This window comes from Ranitomeya variabilis, chromosome 5, assembly GCF_051348905.1.
Source record: "Ranitomeya variabilis isolate aRanVar5 chromosome 5, aRanVar5.hap1, whole genome shotgun sequence".
Classification (NCBI taxonomy): Eukaryota; Metazoa; Chordata; class Amphibia; order Anura; family Dendrobatidae; genus Ranitomeya; species Ranitomeya variabilis.
Window position 1 is genome coordinate 289,516,269 of NC_135236.1, and position 17,147 is coordinate 289,533,415.

General features: G+C 43.6%; 1 protein-coding gene across 1 annotated transcript in view; it reads right to left on the reverse strand.

The window, feature by feature from the left end:
- Window positions 1–532: 532 nt before the first annotated feature.
- EXOC4 (exocyst complex component 4) overlaps window positions 533–17,147 on the reverse strand; it is a 605,068-nt gene continuing 588,453 nt past the window's right edge. The window contains exon 18 of the mRNA XM_077264444.1: window positions 533–1,006. Coding sequence (XP_077120559.1) covers window positions 769–1,006 — 238 coding nt within the window. The 3' untranslated portion in view covers window positions 533–768. The remainder of the gene's footprint in view (window positions 1,007–17,147) is intronic.

A 17,147-nucleotide genomic window follows, 5' to 3' on the forward strand; every position in this document is an offset into this window, starting at 1 on the left:
CTGCACCGGAATCACAGCGCTTGCAGGACCCTGGACGTACTGAGGGATGCGAGACCAGAGACTGCTCATAAACGGCACTACACAAAGCCCAGCAAGTTCCGATGTTTATATACAGTAAGCGGTCGGGAAGCAGTTAAATCTTAAAGGGATTTTCCCAACACTGAAAGTTATCACCTATCAACAGTCATCTGTCAGTCACATGCGTAGCCACCACTCCATTCCGACAGGATACTTAGAAGCTGTGCTCTTAGGGGTTTCTGCGATCGGGCTCTCACTGATCAGAAAGTTATCACCTATCCAGCGGATAAGTGATAACTTTCATTGCTGGTAATAACCTTTATAATATTCAGAAGATACCTTATTTTTCTTCAATAACCCTCAACCATGAAATCTTTAGCAGAGGTCTTTCTTGTTCATCTTTTTATCTATAGGAGACATTTAGGGCCGTAATTTCCTAGCATACCATCATCCTTCTCACATAGTACAATCTACTGTAATAAATACAGTCACTGAAAAGAAAACAACACACAAATATTGCCATAGTGATTATATTGGTTTTAAACATGAAAACATAGTAAACTTATACCCAAGAATTAAAAATGCTGACAATACCAGGTTAAAATACAGAACATGCAGATTCAGAGAAAAATTAATAAATGGTAATATTTAATGAAATGGCAATGAGATCTTGCTACTGCTATCTGTAATAATTTCCGACTCTTGTGAATTGGTAGTGTGCTACCAAAACCTTGCTACTTCTGTTACTCTTCACACAGTGGTTATCTTCTTGTCTTTGGTGGCCTGCTTGATGGCAGCCTGCTCACAAATGATCTCCTTGAGTCGTTGCAGCCTCATATTTTGGGTAGTTTGGTCACCTACACCTGTCTGACTGCGATGAAGAAGGCTGAGGGCATTGATGTACTCCAGTTCGGTATATTTCACCCCTTGGTCCACCACTAGATTTAGCAGCTCATCGGCAGTGTTGTACATCATTTCATAGTACTGCCTGCAAATTGAGAAGACAAAGTCAAAACATAGAATCTGTTCAAGAAGAGAAAACAGCAGATTCTCTGATGGGATATTTTACAACATTTCTAATATTTGGTTGTACTATTGATTTTAACCACTTTTTAAATCTGCACTGATTCGCAACCAACATCCCCTAATGAAGACCCTCCAGGACTCTGGTTATCCTTTATTGCCAGCAGATCTGTCCTGCAGTAGTTCTTACGCTGCCAAACATGCTGGGTTGTAGCACAGCTCAGCTATGCTATGCTGAAGATTCACTGATACCAGCTGCATCTGCTCCCAACTACCCAGTCTAATCTATGAAGAGAAGATGCCTCTAGGATCCTAATGAAACATTCACTAGACACCATCTTGCTCACAATTGTGTGGTAGCACATTTCAGCTATTCTATGCTCAGCTATGCTGTGCATGCAGGGTAGCGCATGATCATGCTCTGGAAATCCTCATGAACCACCAATGAAATGTGGAGTTTGTCAATATTAATAAATAATGTCAAATATTGAGTCACAGTCACTATATTCAAATATATCAATGGTCAACTCATCCATAGAAATACAAATTGCCCATTTTGAGATCTATCTATTTATACCAGGAAGCACAAAGGAGAGCAGAGAGAGGGGTCTGCATCACTAAGGAGAAGCAGGGCGCTGCTGGGAAATGTAGCTTTTAGCAGATAAGAATGGAACCATAAATTCAGCTCTGTGAAGCTGGATCCACATACTGGCAGAAGAAGGTGAAAAAAAGACAAACGTAGAAGAAAAACTTTCTATTTTGCTTGCACTTAATATTAACCCCTTCATGACCTTGGGATTTTCCGTTTTTCCGTGTTCGTTTTTCGCTCCCCTCCTTCCCAGAGCTATAACTTTTTTATTTTTCCGTCAATTTGGCCATGTGAGGGCTTATTTTTTGCGGGACGAGTTGTACTTTTGAAAGACATCATTGGTTTTACCATGTCGTGTACTAGAAAACGGGAAAAAAATTCCAAGTGCGGTGAAATTGCAAAAAAAGTGCAGTCCCACACTGGTTTTTTGTTTGGCTTTTTTGCTAGGTTCACTAAATGCTAAAACTGACCTGCCATTATGATTCTCTAGGTCATTACGAGTTCATAGACACCTAACATGAGTAGGTTATTTTTTATGTAAGTGGTGAAAAAAAATTCCAAACTTTGCTAAAAAAAAATAAAAATTGCGCCATTTTCCGATACCCGTATCGTCTCCATTTTTCATGATCTGGGGTCGGTTGAGGGCTTATTTTTTGCGGGCCGAGCTGGCGTTTTTAATGATACCATTTCGGTGCAGATACGTTCTTTTGATCGCCCGTTTGCATTTTAATGCAATGTCGCGGCAACCAAAAAAACGTAATTCAGGCGTTTTGAATTTTTTTCTCACTACGCCGTTTAGCGATCAGGTTAATGCTTTTTTTTATTGATAGATCGGGCGATTCTGAATGCGGCGATACCAAATATGTGTAGGTTTGATTTTTTTTTTATTGATTTATTTTGATTGGGGCGAAAGGGGGGGCGATTTAAACTTTTATATATATATTTTTTTTTTTCACATTTTTTTAAACTTTTTTTTTTTTACTTTTGCTATGCTTCAATAGCCTCCATGGGAGGCTAGAAGCAGGCACAACGTGATCGCCTCTGCTACATAGCAGCGATCTGATGTTCGCTGCTATGTAGCAGAAATGCAGGTGTGCTGTGAGCACAGGGGTGGCGCTCACAGGGTGGCGCTCACAGCAGGCCGGCATCAGTAACCATAGAGGTCTCAAGGATCTCTATGCTTACAATGTAGAAGCATCGCCGACCTCCGATCATGTGACAGGAGTCAGCGATGCGCTCATTTCCGGCCGCCCGGCTGGAAGCGCCGGTTAAATGCCGCTGTCTGCGTTTGGCAGCGGCAGTTAACTAGTTAATAGGCGCGTGCAGATCGCGATTCTGCCCGCACTTATTACAGGCACATGTCAGCTGTTCAAACAGCTGACATGTCCCGGCTTTGATGCGGGCTCACCGCCGGAGCCCGCATCAAAGCGGGGCTTCTGACCTCGGACGTACTATCCCGTCCGAGGTCAGAAAGGGGTTAACAATAGTGATGCAGATACTGTGCTTTGTAAAAAAAAATGTTGCCATTATGGGAATAACCGTTTAATGTCCAAATAAAAAAAACAACACAATTTAGAAAGCATTACTGAAACTTTGGCACATAAATAACATGAAAAAAAATTCACTTTGTGTATTAAAAAATTCTCATAGTGCATTTATTTATTAAACTCTTGTAATATTCGGGACAATTTATGACCAACGTTTACTATTATCTATCATTGTACTAAGATATCCCTAGTGTAGAAATAAATCATAGAAATATAATAATATACGATTCTTCCACATCTTACTTGCGTCTTCCATTGCTAATCATTTTTCCCCTTCATCAACTTGTATGTTTTGAATTTTGAGTGATACAAGATTTTGTCTACTTGCTGAATACTGATTTACTGCAAGAAAGTAGATGATGCTTCAAACGTAACCATTTACTGTCCTTGCATTGCAAAGCGGTCTGCATCTTCTGAAAGATTAACTCTGTCTCTTAGATTGTATGCTTCTAGAGACATGTTCCTAGGTATCATGTTTCTGTATATATTTAAAAAGCACTCCCCTTAATATTTATATATTCATTAAATGTGTATATGTGTATGGTTTGTAGCGTGTGTATATTAATATACTCACCTACCGCCACTTATTCCGGGATCCAGAAGAGTTCTAGAAGCTCTGCTTCTCATTGACATCACACGGAAATGGCTTTTACCATGTAAGTCTATGGAGTGTCACAACAAGGCTTCATAGGCTTTTCAATGTAAAAGAGACTTCCGACTAACGCATAGAGTAAGGCGGAGAGTCTGAACTGTGGTGACATCACTAAGAAGAGGAGCGGAACGGTGCTGGGTCCCAGAGGTAGCAGAGGTAGGGGAGCATATTAAGACACACTAAAGAAAACCATGGACTCACATTTAATGAAAAAAAATAAAATCATGATATTCATGATATGCATCCATCAAGTCTCGTTATTAATATTATATCTATTCAGTGGCTTAACTAGAGTCCGATGGGACCCCCTCAACGCATGTTGGTCAGATGTACGAGCCCTTGTAGCATTCTAATTCCTATAAGGACATTTTTGTTGCTCTCCTCTGCACCCTGTACTAATGTCCCCCATCCTCGGACAATTCTGGTATATCTGACCCCCAACCTGGTATATATGTTACCCATCCTGGGTCCCCTCCCTGTATATACGTTGCCAATTTTGGTATACAGTCATGCCAGAAAGTTTTGGCACACTTGAAATTATTCCAGAAAATTAAGTATTTTTTCCAGAAAATTATTGCAGTTACACGTTTTGTTATACATGAGTTTATTTTCTTTGTGTAAAGGCAAAAGAAAAAAAAAGGTGAACTGGAAATAACTTCATACAAAACCCCCCAAATAACCAGGACAAAATTGTTGGAATCTTTCCAACAGTGTGGGTAAACAACTTTGTTTCAAGCATGTGATGCTCGTTCAAACTAACCTGAGGCAAGTAACAGGTGTGAGCAATATGAAAATCACACATGAAACCAGATAAAAAGGTGAGCAGTTGACTCAATCTTTGCATTGTGTGTCTGTGTGTGCCACACTAAGCATAAAGAACAGAAAAAGGAGAAGACAAATGAGGACATGAGAACCAAAATTGTTGAAAAATCTCAACAATCTCAGGGTTACAAGTCCATTTCCAGAGATTTTACAGAGAAAAGAACACCGTCAAATATGGTAGAGGTTCGTTCAAAGATGTTTTGGGGTTGTTTCTGCCTCTGGCACTGGGTACCTTGACTGTGTGCAGTTATGTATAGAGATGGCTACTCTTAGTTTACACCTATACACACCTGTTTTTTGGTTTGCCAATGACAGTCTTTTGTTATTTGTATATTAGCTCTCTGACCGAGCTCTTCACCCACCAGTCTGTGGCGGTTTTAATTGCAGCAGGGACCAACCTACCCATAAATGCAGTCTTCAGCCTAGGAGAGTATTCACATTAGATACGTTCCCAGCAATCGGAGATCGCGCTGACTGCTGGGCCAAATTATGTGCTAAGCATCTCCATTTTATTTTTTATTATCTAGAGCAGTAATGCAGTGCAAATTTCATATAGGTCATGTTTACTTGCTGCAGCACTACAGAGTGCAACTTTATTTGTTGTTACGTAGAGAGATGGCTACTTTTAGTTTGCACCTGTACACATCAGTTTTTCTGTCTGGAAGTGACAATCGGTCTTTTGTTATTTGACTGTGTGCAAGGCATGCTTATATCTGAACATTACCAATTGACTTTGGGTTGCAATGTAGTGCTTAGTGTCAGAAAACTGGGTTTCCGTCATAAGTCATGGGCCTTCCAGAAGGACAATTACCCCAAACATACTTTAACCCCTTAGTGAAGAAGCGAATTTTTACAACTTAATGACCAAGCCAAATCTTGCATGCTACTGGGGTCTACAGTTATATGAAAAAATTTGGGCACCCCTATTAATCTTAAGCTTAATGTTTTGTAAAAAAATTTATTTTTGCAACAGCTATTTCAGTTTGATATATCTATTAACTGTTGGACATAGTAATGTTTCTGCCTTGAAATGAGGTTTATTGTACTAACAGAAAATGTGCAATCTGCATTCAAACAAAATTTGACAGGTGCATAAGTATGGGCACCCTTATCATTTTCTTGTTTTAAATACTCCTACCTACTTTTTACTGACTTACTAAAGCACTTTTTTTGGTTTTGTAACCTCATTGAGCTTTGAACTTCATAGCCAGGTGTATGCAATCATGAGAAAAGCTACTTAAAGTGGCCACTTGCAAGTTGTTCTCCTGTTTGAATCTCCTCTGAAGAGTGGCATCATGGGCTCCTCAAAACAACTGTCAAATGATCTGAAAACAAAGATTATTCAACATAGTTGTTCAGGGGAAGGATACAAAAAGCTGTCTCAGAGATTTAACCTGTCAATTTCCACTGTGAGGAACATAGTAAGGAAATGGAAGAACACAGGTACAGTTCTTGTTAAGGCCAGAAGTGGCAGGCCAACAAAAACATCAGAAAGGCAGAGAAGAAGAATGGTGAGATCCGTCAAAGACAATCCTCAGACCACCTCCAGAGAGCTGCAGCATCAACTTGCTGCAGATTGTCACTGTGCATTGGTCAACTATACAACGCACTGTGTTTTTTTGCCGCCATGCATAACGCCTTTTTGTATGAACAAAACAACTCAATCTTGGTTTCATCAGTCCACAGGACCTTCTTCCAAAAAGAAATTGGCGTCTCCAAATGTGCTTTTGCATACCTCAGCCGACTCTGTTTGTGGCGTGCTTGCAGAAACGGCTTCTTTCGCATCACTCTCCCATACAGCTTCTCCTTGTGCAAAGTGCGTTGTATAGTTGACCGATGCACAGTGACACCATCTGCAGCAAGTTGATGCTGCAGCTCTCTGGAGGTGGTCTGAGGATTGTCCTTGGCTGATCTCACCATTCTTCTTCTCTGCCTTTCTGATGTTTTTCTTGGCCTGCCACTTCTGGCCTTCACAAGAACTGTACCTGTGTTCTTCCATTTCCTTACTATGTTCCTCACAGTGGAAATTGACAGGTTAAATCTCTGAGACGGCTTTTTGTATCCTTCCCCTGAACAACTATGTTGAATAATCTTTGTTTTCAGATCATTTGACAGTTGTTTTGAGGAGCCCATGATGCCACTCTTCAGAGAAGAATCAAACAGGAGAACAACTTGCAAGTGGCCACTTTAAGTAGCTTTTCTCATGATTGCATACACCTGGCTATGAAGTTCAAAGCTCAATGAGGTTACAAAACAAAAAAAAAAGTGCTTTAGTAAGTCAGTAAAAAGTAGGTAGGAGTATTTAAAACAAGAAAATGATAAGGGTGCCCATACTTATGCACCTGTCAAATTTTGTTTGAATGCAAATTGCACATTTTCTGTTAGTACAATAAACCTCATTTCAAGGCAGAAACATTACTGTGTCCAACAGTTATTAGATATATGAAACTGAAATAGCTGTTGCAAAAAAAAAAACAATTTTTATAAAACATTAAGCTTAAGATTAATAGGGGTGCCCAAACTTTTTCATATAACTGTATGTCCCTCCCTGATATCTGCACCGTTTCTGGTTTTAACTTGCTTTTAACATGATAAATACTGACTTCTGGTTCCGGTGCTGAGGATGTAGCATGGCTGAAGGAGCAGCTCCCACACCAGACAGAAACTCTACTAACAAATCTGCCAACATCTGCACCTCCTAGACAAGAGAAAGACAGATTACCACTGGCCCCCCACTCCCCATCACCTATAAAGGTCAGTCACTACAATTCTGGACCACTCCTGAGACCCCAGGGTCATGGCTGGTTGTGCACAGGGAGGCCTGGAGGGGCTGCATCCCCCACAGCAAAACCCATTATGACTAAAGGCACCAGTAAATGGGCCCCCAAAAGTGGGAAGGTGACCAGAAAAAGCAGAGAGAAAAAGGTCTCTCCAGCAACGACAGGGCCCCAGGAGGGAGGTTAAGCAGTCGGCTGATCATTTCTCCTGGAAAAACTGGTGATATCTGCTGGCTGCTACAGTGAACTGCAACTGCTTTTTGCACAAGGAATAGCTCTGCTGCCACCTAGTGGACAAAAATAAGAACTTCAAGTACCTGCTTTGTGCTATAGGGAGAGATATTTTTATAGCTGCCAAGTAACACAAGAATTGATAATTCACTGGTAAAGGATAAACTGCAACAACAGAGGGCTCAGACTCTGACTCCATTTACATCACCAATTTAGCAAATGGATCGCTACGTGTTACGTAGCTCCCAAAAGCCGGAGAGCCCTAGGGAAACAAGCAGTGGGAACCACAGTAAGGGAGAAGACATCATGGACCCAAGCCCCACAGGAGAGGATGCTACTGCAACACACTCGCAACAGAAAACCCTTGGCAGGGAGGGCACTGAAGACCTAACTGAGGGTTGTAGGGTTGAAAGGGCTCACAGAGTTGGGCCAGTGTTATGATCCGGTGACCTTGGAGCCGCATGAAACTTTCTCTGGAGACGGTGGAACCTGTACTGACCGCAAATCCTGAACTAACACCGCAACTAGAAGTAGCCGTGGGGTGTGCCTAACAAATCCTAGACACCTCGACACAGCCGGAGGACTAAATACCCCTATAGATGGAAATAGGAATGCTACCTTGCCTCAGAGCAGACCCCCAAAGGATAGGCAGCCCCCCACGAATATTGACTGTGAGTAGGAGAAGAATAGACACACGCAGGTAGAAAACAGGATTTAGCAAAAGAGGCCACTCTAGCTAAATAGGAGAGGATAGGACAGATTACTAGGCGGTCAGTATTAAAATCCTTCCAAAAATATCCACAGCAGATAATACAAAAAGTTCCACAATCTAACTAAAGACATGGAATGTATATCTGCCACTCCAGAGAATCCAACAAGACTGAGAAAATACTGACACAATCTAAGCTGGACAAGAAAACACAAAGAATAGCACTGAATTGTGAAGCACACAGCATGTGTGCCACAGGGAAAAAAAACCCAGACACTTATCTTTGCTGATTTGGCAGAAAGGCAGGAGGAACCAGGCAGAGGTCCAACACCTCCCAACAATTGACAACTGGCAAGGACTAATGAATCCTGCACACCTAAATACCCCAGTCAGAACTGCAATCAGCAGACACACCTGACCAGGACTGCAACCCAGGGACAACTGCATTACCACCTACTACCACCGGAGGGAGCCCAAAAGCAGAATTCACAACAGGCCAGGTCTACGATCTCACAACAGAAGTGTCCATTGGCTCCATATTTGGGGGAAGGGACCTGGGTTTTGGCAGGGTGGAGGGCAAAGAGCTATACAAAGGTGCTGCCCAGGGCGGAGGAGAAGATGCAGATGGCATTTTGACAATTATTTATGACATGTGGTGTGGGATACGTTTCTTCCCACAGGTTTTTTTCTCTGCTTTCTTTTTGGTGGTTCTTACGTCGTCAGAAAAAGGGAAAGTCCACAACGCTATTAGTGGTGTAAGAAGCTAGAAATACACTACTGTTATGACCCCAATGGCGAGGGTCTCAGAGGAACGTGGAAGTCTGCAGAATACAAAAATCCAGCTCATAGGGCAGTGGTAACTGGGTTGACCATATATCTACTCCTAACGCCAACACTAGAAGTAGCCGGGGATCATTCCTACGTTGATTCTAGATGACACGCGCCAGCCGGAGAATCTAGCTACCCCTAGTAGAGGAAAACAAAGACCTTTCTTGCCTCCAGAGAAGGGGACCCCAAAGCTGGATAGAAGCCCCCCACAAATAATGACGGTGAGGTAAGAGGAAATGACAAACACAGAAATGAACCAGGTTTAGCACAGAGAGGCCCGCTTACTGATAGCAGAATAAAGAAAGGTAACTTATATGGTCAACAAAAACCCTATCAAAATCCACACTGGAAATTCAAGAACCCCCGAACCGTCTAACGGTCCGGGGGGAGAACACCAGCCCCCTAGAGCTTCCAGCAAAGGTCAGGATACAGATTTGGAACAAGCTGGACAAAAATACAAAACCAAAACAAATAGCAAAAAGCAAAAGGCAGACTTAGCTGATATAACTGGAACCAGGATCAGTAGACAAGAGCACAGCAGACTAGCTCTGATAACTACGTTGCCAGGCATTGAACTGAAGGTCCAGGGAGCTTATATAGCAACACCCCTAACTAACGACCCAGGTGCGGATAAAAGGAATGACAGAAAAACCAGAGTCAAAAAACTAGTAACCACTAGAGGGAGCAAAAAGCAAATTCACAACAGTACCCCCCCCTTAGTGAGGGGTCACCGAACCCTCACCACGACCACCAGGGCGATCAGGATGAGCGGCATGAAAGGCACGAACTAAATCGGCCGCATGAACATCAGAGGCGACCACCCAGGAATTATCCTCCTGACCATAGCCCTTCCACTTGACCAGGTACTGAAGCCTCCGCCTGGAGAGGCGAGAATCCAAGATCTTCTCCACCACGTACTCCAACTCGCCCTCAACCAACACCGGAGCAGGAGGCTCAGCAGAAGGAACTACAGGCACAATGTACCGCCGCAACAAGGACCTATGAAATACATTGTGAATAGCAAACGACACAGGAAGATCCAGACGGAAAGATACAGGATTAAGGATTTCCAATATCTTGTAAGGCCCAATAAAACGAGGTTTAAATTTGGGAGAGGAGACCTTCATAGGAACAAAGCGGGAAGAAAGCCATACCAAATCCCCAACGCGTAGTCGGGGACCCACACCGCGGCGGCGGTTGGCAAAGCGCTGAGCCTTCTCCTGTGACAACTTCAAGTTGTCCACCACATGATTCCAGATCTGCTGCAACCTATCCACCACAGAATCCACCCCAGGACAGTCAGAAGGCTCCACATGACCCGAAGAAAAGCGAGGATGGAAACCAGAGTTGCAGAAAAAAGGCGAAACCAAGGTGGCGGAACTAGCCCGATTATTAAGGGCAAACTCAGCCAACGGCAAGAATGTCACCCAATCGTCCTGATCAGCAGAGACAAAACACCTCAAATAAGCCTCCAAAGTCTGATTGGTTCGCTCCGTCTGTCCATTAGTCTGAGGATGGAAAGCAGACGAAAACGACAAATCAATGCCCATCCTACTACAAAAGGATCGCCAGAACCTGGAAACGAACTGGGATCCTCTGTCTGACACAATATTCTCAGGGATGCCGTGCAAACGAACCACGTTCTGGAAAAACACAGGAACCAGATCGGAAGAGGAAGGCAGCTTAGGCAAAGGAACCAAATGGACCATCTTGGAGAAGCGATCACATATCACCCAGATAACGGACATGCCCTGAGATAGCGGAAGATCAGAAATGAAATCCATGGAGATATGTGTCCAAGGTCTCTTCGGGACAGGCAAGGGCAAGAGCAAACCGCTGGCACGAGAACAGCAAGGCTTAGCTCGAGCACAAGTCCCACAGGACTGCACAAATGACCGCACATCCCTTGACAAGGAAGGCCACCAAAAGGACCTGGCCACCAGATCTCTGGTGCCAAAAATTCCCGGGTGACCTGCCAACACCGAGGAATGAACCTCGGAAATGACTCTGCTGGTCCACTTATCCGGGACAAACAGTCTGTCAGGTGGACAAGACTCAGGCCTATCAGCCTGAAATCTCTGCAACACACGTCGCAGATCCGGAGAAATAGCTGACAAGATAACTCCATCTTTAAGAATACCAACAGGATCAGCGACTCCAGGAGCATCAGGCACAAAGCTCCTAGAAAGAGCATCGGCCTTCACATTCTTTGAACCTGGTAAATATGAGACAACAAAATTAAAGCGGGAGAAAAACAATGACCAGCGGGCCTGTCTCGGATTAAGGCGTTTAGCAGACTCGAGATACATCAGATTTTTGTGATCAGTCAAGACCACCACACGATGCTTAGCACCCTCGAGCCAATGACGCCACTCCTCAAATGCCCATTTCATGGCCAACAACTCCCGATTGCCCACATCATAATTTCGCTCGGCAGGCGAAAACTTCCTAGAGAAAAAGGCACAAGGTTTCATAACAGAGCAACCAGGGCCTCTCTGCGACAAAACGGCCCCTGCCCCAATCTCCGAAGCATCCACCTCAACCTGAAAGGGAAGTGAGACGTCAGGCTGGCACAAAACAGGCGCCGAAGTAAACCGGCGTTTCAACTCCTGGAAAGCCTCCACGGCAGCAGGAGCCCAGTTAGCTACATCGGAGCCCTTCTTGGTCATATCCGTCAAAGGTTTCACAATGCTAGAAAAATTAGCGATAAAACGACGGTAGAAGTTAGCGAAGCCCAAGAACTTCTGAAGACTCTTAACTGACGAGGGCTGAGTCCAATCAAGAATAGCTCGGACCTTGACTGGGTCCATCTCCACAGCAGAAGGGGAAAAAATGAACCCCAGAAAGGGAACCTTCTGTACACCAAAGAGACACTTTGAGCCCTTGACAAACAAAGAATTTTCACGCAAAATTTTAAAGACCAACCTGACCTGCTCCACATGCGAATCCCAATTATCAGAAAAAACCAAAATATCATCCAGATAAACAATCAAAAATTTATCCAGATACTTCCGGAAAATGTCATGCATAAAGGACTGAAAAACTGAAGGCGCATTGGAGAGCCCAAAAGGCATCACCAAGTACTCAAAATGACCTTCGGGCGTATTGAATGCGGTTTTCCATTCATCACCTTGCTTAATGCGCACAAGGTTGTACGCACCACGAAGGTCTATCTTGGTGAACCACTTGGCACCCTTAATCCGGGCAAACAAGTCAGACAACAGCGGTAAAGGATACTGAAATTTGACAGTGATCTTATTTAAAAGCCGATAATCAATACAAGGTCTCAAAGATCCGTCCTTTTTTGCCACAAAAAAGAATCCCGCACCAAGAGGGGAAGAAGACGGACGAATATGTCCTTTCTCCAGAGACTCCTTGATATATGAACGCATAGCGGTATGTTCAGGTACCGACAGATTAAACAGTCTTCCCTTAGGAAATTTACTGCCTGGGATCAAATCTATAGCACAGTCACAGTCCCTATGAGGAGGCAGTGCACTGGACTCAGACTCACTGAAGACATCCTGATAATCAGACAAATACTCCGGAACTTCCGAAGGCGTAGAAGAAGCAATAGACACAGGCAGGGAATCCCCATGAATACCACGACAGCCCCAACTTGAGACTGACATAGCCTTCCAGTCCAGGACTGGATTATGGGTCTGTAACCATGGCAGCCCTAAAACAACCAAATCATGCATTTTATGTAAAACCAGGAAACGTATCACCTCGCGGTGTTCAGGAGTCATGCACATGGTAACCTGTGTCCAATACTGCGGTTTATTTGCTGCCAATGGTGTAGCATCAATACCCCTAAGAGGAATAGGATTTTCTAATGGTTCAAGAGTAAAACCACAGCGCTTAGCAAATGAGAGATCCATGAGACTCAGGGCAGCACCTGAATCTACAAACGCCATGACAGGATAAGATGACAGTGAGCAAATCAAAGTTACAGACAGAATAAATTTAGGTTGCAAATTACCAATGGTGACAGGACTAACAACCTTAGCTATACGTTTAGAGCATGCTGAGATAACATGTGTAGAATCACCACAGTAGTAACACAAGCCATTCCGGCGTCTATGAATTTTCCGCTCATTTCTAGTCAGGATTCTATCACATTGCATTAAATCAGGTGTCTGTTCAGACAACACCATGAGGGAATTTGCGGTTTTTCTATCACATTGCACCGAATTAGGTGTCTGTTCAGACAACACCATGAGGGAATTTGCGGTTTTGCGCTCCCGCAACCGCCGGTCAATTTGAATAGCCAGTGCCATAGTATCATTCAGACCTGTGGGAATGGGAAAACCCACCATAACATTCTTAATGGCTTCAGAAAGGCCATTTCTAAAATTAGCGGCCAGTGCACACTCGTTCCAATGTGTCAGCACGGACCATTTCCGAAATTTTTGGCAATACACTTCAGCCTCGTCCTGCCCCTGAGACATAGCCAGCAAGGCCTTTTCTGCCTGAATCTCAAGATTGGGTTCCTCATAAAGTAAACCGAGCGCCAGAAAAAACGCATCAAGATCAACCAATGCCGGATCTCCTGGCGCCAGCGAAAAAGCCCAATCCTGAGGGTCGCCCCGTAAGAACGAAATCACAATTTTTACTTGCTGAGCAGAATCTCCAGATGAACAGGGTCTCAGGGACAAAAACAATTTACAATTATTCACGAAATTCCTAAACTTAAACCTGTCTCCGGAAAACAGTTCAGGAATCGGTATTTTAGGTTCTGACCTAGGATTTCTGATAACATAGTCTTGTATGCCCTGCACACGAGTAGCCAGCTGGTCCACACTTGTAATCAAGGTCTGGACATTCATGTCTGCAGCAAACATAGCCACTCTGAGGTAAAGGGGAAGAAGAAAAAAAAAAAAAAAAACTCAGAATCTTCTTTCTTATAATCCCTCTTCTGCAATGCATTAAACATTTAATATAGGCCTGGCAAACTGTTATGACCCCAATGGCGAGGGTCTCAGAGGAACGTGGAAGTCTGCAGAATACAAAAATCCAGCTCATAGGGCAGTGGTAACTGGGTTGACCATATATCTACTCCTAACGCCAACTGTTGTGAATTTGGATTCTGGGCTCCCCCGGTGGCTACTGGTGGAATTGAACTGGTGTCTTCATCTTCTCTGTTCACCTGTTCCCATCAAGATGTGGGAGTCGCTATATAACCTTGCTGCTCTGTTAGTTGCTTGCCGGTCAACAATGTTATCAGAAGCCTCTCTGTGCTTGTTCCTGCTCCTAGACAACTACTAGATAAGTTGGACTCTTGTCCATGTTTGTTTTTGCATTTTTGTTCCAGTTCACAGCTGTAGTTTCGTTACTGTGTCTGGAAAGCTCTTGTGAACAGGAATTGCCACTCTGGTGTTATGAGTTAATGCCAGAGTTTTAAAGTAATTTCTGGATGGTGTTTTGATAGGGTTTTTAGCTGACCATGAAAGAGTCCTTTCTGTCTTCTGCTATGTAGTAAGTGGACCTCAAATTTGCTAAACCTATTTTCATACTACGTTTGTTATTTCATCTTGATTCACCGCCAATACATGTGGGGGGCCTCTGTCTCCTTTCGGGGTATTTCTCTAGAGGTGAGCTAGGACTAATATTTTCCTCTGCTAGCTTTATTTAGTCCTCCGGCTGGTGCTGGGCATCTAGAATCAACGTAGGCATGCTACCCGGCCACTGCTAGTTGTGCGTTAGGTTTAGTTCATGGTCAGCTCAGTTTCCATCTTCCAAGAGCTAGTTCCTATATATGCTGATGCTATGATCTCTTGCCATTGAGATCATGACAGTTTGACCGGCCCACTAAAGGGTTAAAATCCTTGGCTGAGAAAGGAGAGAAATAAGTAGTCTGCTGAAATTTTTTTTTTTTTTTTCTCTCCTTTGAATGGCTCTGTGTTCACCTGTTTGCAATGGATCTTCAGAGTGTAACTGCAGGTTTGAATAATCTCGCCACGAAGGTACAAAATTTGCAAGATTTTGTTTGTCATGCACCTGTATCTGAGCCGAGAATTCCTTTGCCGGAATTTTTCTCGGGGAATAGATCTGGGTTTCAGAATTTTCGAAATAATTGCAAATTATTTTTGTCCCTGAAATCTCGCTCTGCCGGAGATCCTGCACAGCAGGTCAGGATTGTGATTTCCTTGCTCCGGGGCGACCCTCAAGACTGGGCTTTTTCATTGACACCAGGGGATCCTGCGTTGCTCAATGTGGATGCGTTTTTTCTGGCCTTGGGGTTGCTTTATGACGAACCTCATTTGGAGCTTCAGGCAGAAAAAACTTTGATGTCCCTATCTCAGGGGCAAGATGAAGCGGAAATTTACTGCCAAAGATTCCGTAAATGGTCTGTGCTTACTCAGTGGAATGAGTGCGCCCTGGCGGCGACTTTCAGAGAGGGTCTCCCTGATGCCATTAAGGATATTATGGTGGGGTTCCCTGTGCCTGCGGGTCTGAATGAGTCCATGACAATGGCTATTCAGATCGATAGGCGTTTGCGGGAGCGCAAACCAGTGCACCATCTGGCGGTGTCCACTGAGAAATCGCCAGAGAGTATGCAGTGTGATAGAATTCTGTCCCGAAGCGAGCGGCAGAATTTTAGACGGAAAAATGGGTTGTGTTTCTATTGTGGTGATTCTACTCATGTTATATCAGCATGCTCTAAGCGCACTAAAAAGCTTGGTAAATCTGTTTCCATTTGCACCTTACCGTCTAAGTTTATTCTATCTGTGACCCTGATTTGCTCTTTGTCATCTATTACCACGGACGCCTATGTCGACTCTGGCGCCGCTTTGAGTCTTATGGATTGGTCCTTTGCCAAACGCTGTGGGTATGATTTAGAGCCTTTGGAGACTCCTATTCCTCTGAAGGGGATTGACTCCACCCCATTGGCTAATAATAAACCACAATACTGGACACAAGTAACTATGCGTATTAATCCGGATCACCAGGAGATTATTCGCTTTCTGGTGCTGTATAATCTACATGATGATTTGGTGCTAGGATTGCCTTGGCTGCAATCTCACAACCCAGTCCTCGACTGGAAAGCTATGTCTGTGTTGAGCTGGGGATGTAAGGGGGCTCATGGGGATGTACCTGTGGTTTCCATTTCATCATCTATTCCCTCTGAAATTCCTGAGTTCCTGTCTGACTATCGTGACGTCTTTGAAGAATCCAAGCTTGATTCGTTACCTCCGCACCGAGAGTGCGATTGTGCCATAGATTTAATCCCGGGTAGTAAATACCCAAAGGGTCGTTTATTTAATCTGTCTGTGCCTGAACATGCTGCTATGCGTGAATATATAAAGGAGTCCTTGGAAAAGGGACATATTCGTCCATCGTCATCTCCCTTAGGAGCCGGTTTTTTCTTCGTGTCAAAAAAAGACGGCTCTTTGAGACCATGTATTGATTATCGGCTTTTGAATAAAATCACTGTTAAATATCAATACCCATTGCCGTTGCTGACTGATTTGTTTGCTCGCATAAAGGGGGCCAAGTGGTTCTCTAAGATTGACCTTCGTGGGGCGTATAATTTGGTGCGAATCAGGCAGGGGGATGAGTGGAAAACCGCATTTAATACGCCCGAGGGCCACTTTGAGTATTTAGTGATGTCTTTTGGTCTTTCAAATGCTCCGTCAGTTTTCCAGTCCTTTATGCATGATATTTTTCGCGATTATTTGGATAAATTTATGATTGTGTATCTGGATGATATTCTGATTTTTTCGGATGACTGGGACTCTCATGTCCAGCAAGTCAGGAGGGTTTTTCAGGTTTTGCGGTCTAATTCTTTGTGTGTGAAGGGTTCTAAGTGTGTTTTTGGGGTACAGAGGATTTCCTTTTTGGGATATATTTTTTCCCCCTCTTCCATTGAAATGGATCCTGTCAAGGTTCAAGCTATTTGTGATTGGACGCAGCCCTCTTCTCTTAAGAGTCTTCAGAAATTTTTGGG